Genomic DNA, 13,013 nt, shown 5'->3' with positions numbered 1-13,013 from the left:
ACTTTTTGTTATTTCCTTTTTGTGTCTAGGAATAACGCACATCATCAATACTGTTTAAGGACAGATGTTCGATACTCAGTTGAGATGAGAACAGGATGTCGCACACCTGTGCGTTGGAATCGGGATAACAGATTTGCAAAAACTTATTTTTGAACATTATAAAAAAACATTCGGCATCCATAAAGGCAACATATCACTTAATTTAATACCGACCGAAATTAAAATCGTTAACTTTGAATAATTAATGTTATATTTTTTTTGGTGTCAATACCATATTTTGAAATTTCTGTAGAATTGTAACAAACAATCGTAAAACAATTTTAAAACCACAACTAGTATCCTTAATATATAACCTTTCAGTTGTAGTAAAGAACGAAATAATATTTCAGTTAATTCATTGAAAAAAATATATTTTTTTTTTAAATTTACTCCTTTGAATTAATTAATTCTTTACAATATTTTTTTTATGAGTTTTGACTATGTTTTACCAAGAGTTCGATACACACATTGACGCCTTATAAATAACATATGTATTTGTAAATTTACTATTCGGTAAACAGCTATTCACACCGCTCAAGTAAAAACTCGACTATCTTTATATGGTAGGTATTTGATTATTGAAATAAATCAGTACTGTTAACGTGTTTAAGTTAATTTATTAATCATATACGCATTTACAGATGTAGATAAAACGATATAATAACATTTTGCCAAACATTATTTTAAGTTACAAATATTTATAGATATGGAAAAGTATGTACATAAAACTTATGTAGAAACAATTAATATTACGTTAGACATTGAGGAAGGATATGGACAATTAATTTACGCTACGACTCTGAGGAGCGAAGCAGTATCTAAAATGTCAAGTAATCTCGCATATTGTACGGAACGGGTACGAGCGATCCGAAGACGTGGTGGAAACCACGTGACACAGCTAATTAGTTATAAATAAATGTCGCTTAATGATATCACAAAAAACACATGTTGACGTAGCTCATTAGTAATCAAACAACTTCACAATTATTATAATCTTGTTATTGGATGTATAACACGAATTTCATTTTACAAATAATTCACGTGGTCGATTTAAGTCATAATTTAAGTAAGTTAGAGTCAGACTAAGTTTATTGGTTCTGTATAAAAAAAAATGATACGACGTTAGTAATATCTTCGTGACGTTTTAGAATACATAGCAAATTGAATACTACTGTATAATAATTTAGCTTATTAATTGCCTTCTCAACTTTACTGATAGTAATGAATTATATTTAAATAATTCTTGGAATTATTATTACTTTCTGGTGCATTAATTCGATTTAGTGATATTTTATTACTATAATAAGATTTCATTTTATATAATCTAAACTAGCAACTTGTTAAATTTAATTTAAAAACTGTAAAAGTTGTAACGACCGAAAGGATGGACTAGAGGAATAACTATCCTCCTTGACTGCGAAACCCTAAAAATGGCTCAACACAATCTCTACGAAACATAATTGACATGGTAATTTAATTTTATCACTCAAATTCCATATTTTATTACCTAGGACTAAGAAGTAAGAATGTTAGATAAGAGTTTGATTATCATCTACATACAATATTCGGTTGACGAAAATTTGTAAGAATTATGTACGTAATATATATTTTTCGCGTCTTCTTATATTTACAAAGCTAAGGTTTCTTTCTCGTAGAAAAGATATAACACGGCCGTGTCACCTTGCGATCTTTGAAGAACCTTTTGAAGAGACACTAAGTGCTTTCAGAAGGGCTTTACAATGGACAAAGACGCCAGCGTCAGACGGTAGGCACACTCAACATCTTGAGCTGACAAATGGTTAGCCTCTCGGATATTAAACATTTTTACGTACATTTTATTTCATATATTTTTCTCAGACTGTATCGGTCTCGGAAATGTAATACATAATCACGTACCGTAATATATCTAAGCGAACTATATTAAAGCAAGTTTAATTTGGATTGTAAAACACAATTGTCGGTTACAAACATAAATTGTGCCTAACATTAGGTACCTTTATAATAATTTTGTATGGGCCACAGGACACAGCAAACGAGTAATCTTAATGTACATTTTTGATATGCCTAGCAACGCTTCATCGCTCTAAGATCTTAATCGTAAAAACAAAAGAAAATGCCGCAACGAAATAATAAACATACATGTTTGTACTAGATATAACAATTGATAGGGTACAAGCCAAGCCTGAATCGCACAAGATCGCCTAGCGATGTTAAAGTACCAGGTTTAATTCTGAATTAATTATATTTCTGAATTGGTTAGTGCTTTTTAAACAAATCACCTTTTAACACGAGCTACATGTGTATAAGGTGATTATTGAAAAGGTTGAAATTTGATAACAGATACTCACATTTTCTGATTAAACATTAGCTCTCTATGCAAATCCATTCGCAGAGGGTTTTCCAGGCAGGGGTTCTGCAAGCGGCGCGGCGCGATAAGACCGTCGCCCACACCCTCGCCCTCTTGCACCATCTCCACGGCTCCCAGACTTATATTGGACAGCGTGGGACAGATGCCCACGCCACCACACTCGTTCAACGTACCCACTGCCAGTACTGTTGACAAAACAAACACATATTAATATTTTTTTGTTCTGGTATTATGGATGAAAGTTTGTATCAAAGTTCTTTATTTTCTATCTTAGGAATATGGCAATCGCTGTTTACATTTTTGTTAATATAAGACCGAAGTTGCGGTGTTTTTCGATGGAATATCCTATTGAACACGTACGGCTAATTTAATAAATAAAATGACAAGCATATAAAATAAGTATATGTTATTTTGTGGGAACAATGTCCGGAAAAATATTGATCAACAAAAAATTCAATTAAACTGAAGATATTTAAAATGATTACGTCAATGTCTATTGTATTCTATTGTGCTTAAGAATACATTTGAAATTATTATAAAATAAAGAATTAGCTCTGATTTTAATGAAAGAATTTATATTAACAAAATTCACATGCCTAATATAGTTGCCATTGGAATTTTATAATCCTAAGAACACCTTAAGCGTACCTAATACAAGCGATTACGTTACTAAATAATCTTATGAATCAGCGGTGACATCATTACGTTTAGGATACGTTTTGCGAGTGCTTCATAAAAAGATTTAAATCAAATGAGAAACCTGAGCGCCGTGAACACGATAAATTTCGCTTTGTTTTTAACTTGACTGTGACATTGACAGGGATAAAACCCGCTAAGTGCAAATGTGTACTATAAGCCGTGAAATTATCTAATCTAAAATCAATTGATTTAACCTTTCATACAGATTATCTAAGGATGGTATCAAATGTACTTTCCATCGCATTAAAGTAAAAAAAGAGCAACAGAAAATAATACTTAATCTTTTATAGGAGTGCTATTATCAACGCAACCTTTTTTGAAAAAAATCTCTGCAATGTTTTATATTAATTTTACGTAAATATAAATGAAATAGACACACATATACACATGAACACTTTTTATTTTATTTACGTCCGCTAAGTGTACACCGAGTAGTTTTATAGCGACTACGTAACCTTCATATAACATTTCCAGAAAGTAGCGTTCTAGATTCTTTTATATTATAATATAACTCAAATCAATTGTTAGTTTAACTCCCGAGCTGGCGTAGTTTCAAAGGAATGTACAGTAATCGCTTCTACTATTCGCCGATCCACAAACTTCCCTTTATCTATGACCTATAAAAAATATTGCATAAAATAATATTTCACCCTTTCTCTGACATTAAGTTGGCACGCCATTAACGGATGCATAATTATATTAAGAGGGTAGTTGAACTCATATTGCTACTCAAATAATATTTTAACCACTGGCTCCTGGCTCGTTATCGTACGCCATGACCCCGTTTCCTGCACTTCGGACAAATTGAAATACCAGTAAATATAAACTTTAAAAATCATTTAATAACGAGGACGAAAGTTTAACGTTCGATGAAAAAGTGTACCCAGTTTTTCCTACGATCGACAGCACTGTTTACTAACTGAAACCTTTAGATTATTACATCAAGCACATTGGCAATTTTATAAAACGCAGGACACTGCATTTTCTGGTTCATTAATCTGAAATACACCTGACCGATTTATTGCCACAACGGCCAATATCAATGACTATGCACCTGCGCACGAGATTGTACAGTGCCAAAGTGAGTATGCAAATAGAGGTTAACCCATAGGACTGGAGAGAAAACAGCCGGAGGCGTAACGGTTTTACGTGCTTTCCGAGGCACGAGAATTTGCTGCTCGCTTTTAACATCGGGTTGCTATTAAGAATATATAAACATCTTAATATACTTTTATGTTCTAATAATATTTAACCGTATTTTAAAGTTTGATTTATCTTTTGTAACGTGTTCGTGTAATACGAGCAAATTTTATCTTGTAATCGTAGCAGGAAACAATGTCAAATGTACCACTTATAGATATCAATATGTGACGTGACGTAACTTAGTCATTAATATTTTACCGGTAAGATGATAACTATAACGTGAAAATGATAATAAGATTGATTCAAGATTCAGTTAGTGAATTAATAAGTGATAACGTAGTTTAAAAATAACTACGCTATTTTAATTATTTTAAACATCAAAGAAAATAAATGCCAATAATATCCAGCCGCTAAAGTAATGAGAGGTTCATTAAAGTGTGAAATTGCTACGTTTTAGTACTATCAGTGCGGAAAGTAAGCCATTCGCAATACGGGAAACAAATAGTAAATACACTACCGCTTCGGACGATGTACTTACTACGAACGGAAGTTTGCATGACAAATACGATTTTACGTAGTATCATGTAATGTTACAAACACGCTAATTATTATTTGTAAACAGTTTTAATAGTACGATTTTTTCACGTCGCGATTTCAAAATTTCATTTATTACTAGTTTCCCCAGCTTTGAGCGTACCCTTTTCCGTACCCCTGAGTAGTGTATGCTAAATTTCATGATGATCAGTGCGTAGTTAAGACGTGAAAGCGTAACAAATAGGGTTGGACCGCAATTTGTTATACATTCGGTTTAACCGAATTTCCCCAGCTTGAACCGAAATTCGATGGATGAAAATATTAAAATAAAATACTTGCACTATTTTGACTGAAATTAATGGATATCAAACAATGACATGCCCATACTAAATAAAAAATCAGCTACTAGTTTTTATGGAGAATCGAAATATTTTTTTTGAGATTTCATTATTTCCCCCATACAAAAAAAATTTAGAAAGCGCGGCGACATTGAACCGAAGGTCGGCTGAATTTTTTATTTTGCCCGAATGTTTAGCCAAATTTCATTTTCGGTTTAATTTACAGTCGGCTCATCTCTAGTAACAAACAAACAATCGAATAAATAAAGACATTCGATTTCGCATTTAAAATTGTAATCATTGTTAACATTTAATACTAAAGCCCGACAAAAACAAGACCTTTCGAATCTCAAGCGACAAAAAATATAAAAAAAAATAAACTAGTTGTAATAGTTTTCGATATCTATGTACATATCGTAAAATTCTTAAATACACAGCTTCGATATTAAAACGCGTGTTTATGTATAAAGTGTAAATTCTATCTATAAAAAGTTAAAAGGAGCGCCCTTGAAAGGATATTTACGTTACCATACAAACAGGGCGCGCTTATTGAACCAGACTTCGTCGAAGGTCATTGCGTGCAGGTGCCAGAGAAAATCCATCCCAAGGTCCTTCAACAGGAATTTATTGCTTTAATAATTACAATCTTACAAGCGTATTACAAAAGGTCTTTAAACGTATATAATTACTCATATTTATTTTTATAATACTAATTTAAAGGAATTTATTAGTAATGTATAAAAAAAAGTATAAAATAGGGATGTGTGGAATATTCGTTTTATATTCAATATTCGGTAATTTTTACATGAATATATTAAAGTAATTCTTATTCAGTAAAAGTCGTAACCTATCACTAATATTAAGCCTATAATTCCAGAACGAACGCTTATTAGTAATCTAAAAATTATTTTTCCGCTTATTATATATATTTCTTGTACATACAAAAATATTTTAACACTAAATTAGGGCACAGTTCTGCGCACTTGTAAAGTATTTGTTTTATCGCTAACCGGAATATACTCCCTCGCCGCATTTCTCTACTTAAATAATCAGTTAAAATTGTGCCTACGCATTCAAACTTTAAACTTCGAAATTGCCTAGAGCGTACGCTTTTATAAAATGCTCGTACACTCATTTTATTTAAAGAAATGATTCTTATTTACGGATATAACGCAATCGAGCAAACCACTTGAATACACAACGTAACATTTCATAGCACATATTTGTACTTTTAAGACCTGGATATAACATTAAAATAAATACGAGAACTTTATCTTTAGTACACTGGATAAAGAATTTAAAGGGAGTGTTTAAGCGTTATACAATATGGGGACTTAGATAAAAGGCGCAGATGTGACAATATACGTTGTACGCAGTTACGTATCTGATAAAAATGTACACTGTATACATGTTAATATATTTCCTGAATACGAAAGTTTCATTTATCGAGAGATACTTAGCTGCCTGACCCCTGACCTACGACTATTTATAGAACCCCATCTAACGTATTGCTTCAGCAAGGTCGTTCCAGTGCTCATTTGCTGAAACAATTGACGTCACGATACGTCTAAAGGTCACGCCGTCAATCTTGTTAACGACATCGTGATATTCACGCCTATATTTTCAACTTATTCCATTTTTTTTATATAAATTATAAACACACAGTTCTCTCGCAATTAAACATAAGTCTTCAAACCCATTGTTACGAGTGTACCTCCTGATGAAAATCCTTTTGAATACCTCCTTCCAAGATTTCCCATTTCTCAACGCTTTCGAGTGTATAGCGGTGTATATATGAAAAACTGTATTTAGATTGTATATAAATTACGCAATTCGCAACGTAACCCATATACGAATATATGTATGTCAACATTTTGAAAATAAAATGATGTAAAAGTATTTTTTTCACAACATGAGCCTAGCTTTTGTTCATTTAAATTAAACTTGTTCATTTTATAATTCACTGTCTACATCTAAACGACATATCACTATAATTTAAAAAAAAAAACTACAAATGGATATTTGTTATTCACGATTTGTACATTAATAATAAATTTTACACATAGACTTCACTTAAAAAAACCTATTAATTATGCACTCCGTACATAAAACTTTTAAAATCCCCTCTGACATCTAATACAATGTACATGCAAATGGACAAATGGACATCACAGAGATTATTCCCATATCTATTTGACCAAATGAGATTACTCACCCCTTTAATTTGAACCAACGATTGCTATGCAAATTATAATCTCCTTTTCATAAAATTAATCGATATATTATTAAGGCCGAAGAGAAGTAGAGAAAAAATCGTCAAAGCCTACATCGTCAGTATCATCGCTTAATTACGCATACTTTCTTTATGAGAAAAGTCAAATTATACGTTAATGACTGAATGATATCTCTAATGGATAATAAATACGTATATAATGTATTCGTCTGATCTTTCATATACATAACTACTTTAGTTGATTAATCCAATAAGAGCCATCATCGACGAACCGCTCCCCGACTGGAGAGAATTAATGTCGTTAGGTTATTTGATACTTTAACAGTATGCTAATAAATTGACTGCCGAGGTTCTTGTCGAGTCTCTCTCAATTGTAAAATTAATATTGTTTACTATTAATTCATAGTCATTGAATTATTATTTCTATCAGCCAGCGTCCACGTTTAAAAAATCTGTGATGCCATTTTTGGTACATAATTTTTTATGTAATTTAAATATATATTATTTTTTTATAAAATTGTACTAGCAATAAGATATTTAATAAATATATAAATTAATTTAAATTTATATTTTTTAACCTAAAAATAACGATGGAAGGAAACATTTAATTTCGAACGAGCATTTAAGCATCGAAAGTATTAAAAATAATGATTCTACAGCCTACATTGAGAATGTAGTACATATTACGAAACCTATTCCATAATGAAAAAATGAACAATCACCGCAGCCACCGCGAAACAGCTGCTTATATAAATACAAATACCTATAAAAATATAATTATAACACTCAATGAATATTTCAATAATATATTTATTTCCTATAAAAAATGTCGATAGATGATTACCCAACAGTGCTACATTTAAAACATTTCCATACTCAAAAAATTATCCGCAATCGTAGTTTTCTTCGAGCTTTTACTTTTAAAAACATTTCATTTGTCTATTGTTATTGCCTTTTAACGAGACGGTGCATGCAATATCAAGAAAAACTATGAGAAGTGGAACAAAGCCGAAGTGGGCCAACCTCCTTTTAAACTTCAATCGCTCCACATTTTGCATTGCGTCACATTAATGGGAATTCCTGAATATAGTTTACGCTTTGGATAACCATTACGAAACAGGCGCAACTCTTAAACAATAACGTATCATGTTTACGTGCCGACAAAAACGCATAGTTATATTATTTTGAGAAGTCGTTTGTAAGAAGAGCGCGTAAGTGGAGTCGTGATTTTACAGCCAATAAATTTTTAAGATATGGTGAGCATTTCAAAGTAACACTTAAAGAGTATTTTATCTACAAACTCCGTAAGTTACAAGGATCATTCAATTCAAAATAATCTTTATTTTGACTGATATAAGAATCAAATCATTACGAACGTACTACCGGCGATAAATCGTTAAAAATAATAGTAATATATTAAAGAATATATACAGCAGGTGATGATTCAAACAATCACTGTTTGAATCCCCTTGGATGACATAACAATCAATCAATAAGCTACTTCCAGATGCGGGCGTGTAACTTATTAAAGTTGATGACAGTTATAGACATTAATGCTTCGTTTTCTCGTGGGCCTCAAAGGACGAGGTCAAATAATAATAATCGAATGGACCCCTAGACGTTGTTACACGCATGCTACGCCTAATGAAACTAATAGAACTCCATTGTTTTAATTGGCACTTGTAGGTCACAGTGCACTAAATATTTAAAGTATAAGACAAATGCTACATACTAGAATCTGTTAATCTCTGACTAAAAAGTAAACGGTACAATATATCTTTAGTTTATATTTATTAAGGATTGCGTACTAATAGAACAAATGGGAAATTTTACTATGTAAGTTTATTATTATGGTTAAATGTTACATCACAAACATACGATTCTTTAGGGTGTCACTTGTAACAGATAATGGTCCGGTTTGAAACAAAAAGGGTGTGTAAAAAAAAAGGGTTGAAAAACAATTTAGGGGACGACGGCAAACTAGATCGCCAGCATACATTAGATACGATTAGTGATTCAAGTCCAAGCTAGCTAGCTATCTGTATTTTGTTTTATTTGTTAATTCACTCTGTTTTTTTTAATATAAAGCTCACCAAACACTGTATGCTTTGCATTCTACTCGTATGCTAATATAATATAGCTGAAGTCGTTTGTCGGACTTAAAATATGTTTTTAAAGTTGATGGCCTAACTCTTGCGAGTTATTTAAAATTACTCTATGGCCTGCCGGGCGAAACAGGGACATAAAGCGGGTGAAACTGCGCAGAGCAGCTATTTCATATATATTTTGGACAATTTGTATCGTTTTGTATTGTATTTTGTGGTACCACGCATTGTTCATATGGTTGAGTTATAACTTTTTACATTCGTTTTTATTAGCATATCATCATCAAGCCATATGCGAGATTTCACATATGGTATCATACCTTACAGTCAATAGGTAGCGTACGATTTTATTAACAAATAAAGCTACGGCCTGCGACCGAGTTTGCTATTAGTTCAATAAAAACAATTATAATTTTGATATAAGTTATTAATTAAAACTACACTCATGAATCAGTCAAAGTATTCGTTCCTTTGCTGATTTTCTTTAACGTTTCAAACGGTCAAGTGCCTGAATTTACAAGACGTTAAGCGGATTAGATGGATATTGCACGTGAAAGAAGCCAACAAGTAAACCGATTTATCACATACTTTTTCACACGTTTTCTTAACTATTACCGTATTCATTGGAGTACTTACAGTTTGTAACAAAAATACGTAGATGTACACCAAAAGATTACATGCTTTAAATCACTGATAAGAGGACCTCTTTAGTATAAAACCAAATTGCGTCGTTGATAGCGTTTGCTTCTGTTTGAACATAAGAAAATATATTTATCAATGGATTTAGATTGGTACACATGAGTTAAGTGAAACTCCTTTTAGTATCCGAGACGGCTAATACATATGTACATATACATTACATATTGACGTTGAAAATTGACTCCTAGCTAATTTCAGTTGTCAAATATATTATTATAGGATAATATGCGTACTCAATAGGAGGAAGGAATATTTACCAAGTTACAAATAGCCATTTTTTTAATCATAAGTATATAGGTATGAAGTGAAAGAAATATACGACATACAAAAACACATATAAAAATATTTACTTTATTAAACTAGAGCCTCTTGAAAGCGCTTTTCAATGATGATCACGATCATGACACAATTGGCCAGGTCTGTAGTTATTTATATATCCTATCTGAATTTCGTACTTATAACTTATTTACCTATATTTCCGATCAATAATAATTGATTGCACATTTCGAACGTTAATTGATTTGAACACAAAATAATTTTGCAATTCAAACATAAACACGGAGGTAAACATTCTACTGGTTCAGACATTTGAAAAGTGGGAACGCTCATAAATCATTGTGACAAAGCGACTCATTCGTTTCAATACAACGCCTCTGTATTTGTATACAAGTCGTGTCACATAAATGTGACGTACTGAATATGTCGGTATAGACTTTGACGATAACCTTGTTTCGTTACAATAATTACATAAATAACGCACCATTGAATTTTTTTTCTTCGTTATTTTTAAAGTAACCCGTTTATGTTCATGAATGAATGATCGTTATTTTTTTTTTGAAGCACGCAAAAACCGCTGAATATTTTGGACATGAATGTTATACCATTATATTCAGTTGGTATCAAAGAAGGTTTTTAGCGAAACATCATACAGTTTATTTATTTATATTAAATAAAGTAGGCAGTTGTCGTGGAACATTTTTTTTTATTTTCATTTTAATTAAATTTCATAAATCAAGATGTTCTATCTTGATTGAACATGATTTTTGTATAGTGGGGCAGAAAATAACATAGGGTATTTTTAATTCCGGAAAAAAGCAGTTTCGACGGGATAGCATAAAGAAGAGTTTTTTTTTTGTTTGTAATCGATGACGTCTAAAACTACTGACCTGATTTTAATAATTCTGTTATCTTAAGAGAGCTTATTTATCCAGGAGTAACATAGGCTATTTCAATGTCTAATATAAAGATTTTAACCTGAAATAATTTTATTTGTGAAACAAACCAAATGAAATAGCGCTACCAACCTGCTTTATCTACGAATTCATTTAACTAATTAATAAATTATTTTATTTTTTTCATATATGTTTATAAGTTAAATATCTAATTTAACTAACAAGTTTATACGAGAATTTAAAATATGCTGTTTCTAGGAATATAATTAAGCGGCTAGTAAACTTTGTTAGTCGTTTTAAATTGCACGAACTGCCTACAACCACTTCCAAACACGGCAATGTACGGCGGCAATGCTTATCCCGTAACCTAAATGCATCTTTATGAGTCGAGGCCCTTAATGGGCCTAGCAATGATATGCAATATCGGAGTGCAACGCATAATTTGCAAGCATCAAAGGCACCTGCTTTAGCAATTCTAACATAGCTAGAAATTAAAAATTCAATGTGTGAATACATACAGCATAGACCACATGTTGAATTTAGCGAGTATTATTTTCCTTACAAATATCAAATAGTTCTGAATATTATTATCGTTATGAAATCAATATGATGATAATATCGTCCTCCTGACCGATTTCGGCCACACCGGTGCGTGTGTGCGCAAACTCAAGTCCACTCTTAATTCTCTATATATAATAAACTCAATGCAATGAGACGGCATATATGATACAATCAAAAAGAACTTGTCAGGCACGATTGTAAATATTAGCAAATTCTAGACTCCCGAACCCAGTAACTTTTAACGGCCAAACCCGAAATTTGAACCCAGAGCCGAGGATATGATATATTATTAGCTAGTCACTAAAGCAGCGAGCCAATATTTTAAATTAAATGACTGTAATCTTTATATTGCTATATAATTATTTAATTTCAAACAAATAAGCGTTCCTGGTTGATTGCGTGATGCGTGTTAATTTAGCAAATAACATCAAAATAGTAACGATATACGTTTATTGATGTATCGATATTAAAATAATACTGGTTATTAAACCGCATTTTTCAATTAGCAATATTACGGATATGAAAAAGAAATCATTCTAAAAATAGCAGTACTAATTCAGCTACGTGCAAAATCCTACACATTTTCACTTAGAAGGAAGGCTGTAGGAGCTCTCGTTGACTATAGTGTCATATACTAAATAAGTTTTACCGTAACAGTTAAAGGGACGGGAAATGCCAACAGGAATTCAAATATTTCTTAGTTTTACTCGTATTAAAGTACATTTAAAAAAAAAACAATTAAGATAAACAGTTGGTAAACCTATATTGCAATGCAATTTTCAGATTAAGTTATTACAAGCACAACGAAGACGATTATTACATTTATTTTACAAAAACAGTTGCTTGTCTTGATATCGCGTACGTGGGTACGTTAACTCAATATCATAATTCGTCGAATTGCCACCCTATCATTCGCAGAGTATCGATAACAGCTGGGAGCATCCCTCGCCATATTCACGGGCAGGGCTCTCGGGGCGTTGAACCCTTGAAGCAGACTGAATTTTTCGCCTCTCGCCCTATATGCCGCCCGCCCAACTTATAACTATACGCAATTGTGAAACGTCAGAAATGTATGCCAAAGTAAGATAAGATATAGTAAAGAGAATTTATATCACAAATTCA

General features: G+C 31.9%; 1 protein-coding gene across 1 annotated transcript in view; it reads right to left on the bottom strand.

Annotated features, from left to right (window-relative positions):
- The window catches only part of LOC113393464 (protein FAM107B), a 29,515-nt gene that overhangs the window by 10,631 nt on the left and 5,871 nt on the right, over positions 1-13,013 (bottom strand). Inside the window, exon 2 of the mRNA XM_026630351.2 lies at positions 2,388-2,592. Within this exon, the coding sequence (XP_026486136.1) occupies positions 2,388-2,592 (205 nt within the window). The remainder of the gene's footprint in view (positions 1-2,387; positions 2,593-13,013) is intronic.

The sequence above is a fragment of the Vanessa tameamea genome, chromosome 6 (assembly GCF_037043105.1).
Source record: "Vanessa tameamea isolate UH-Manoa-2023 chromosome 6, ilVanTame1 primary haplotype, whole genome shotgun sequence".
In the NCBI taxonomy this organism is placed as follows: Eukaryota; Metazoa; Arthropoda; class Insecta; order Lepidoptera; family Nymphalidae; genus Vanessa; species Vanessa tameamea.
This window is presented reverse-complemented; position numbering and strand designations above follow the sequence as displayed.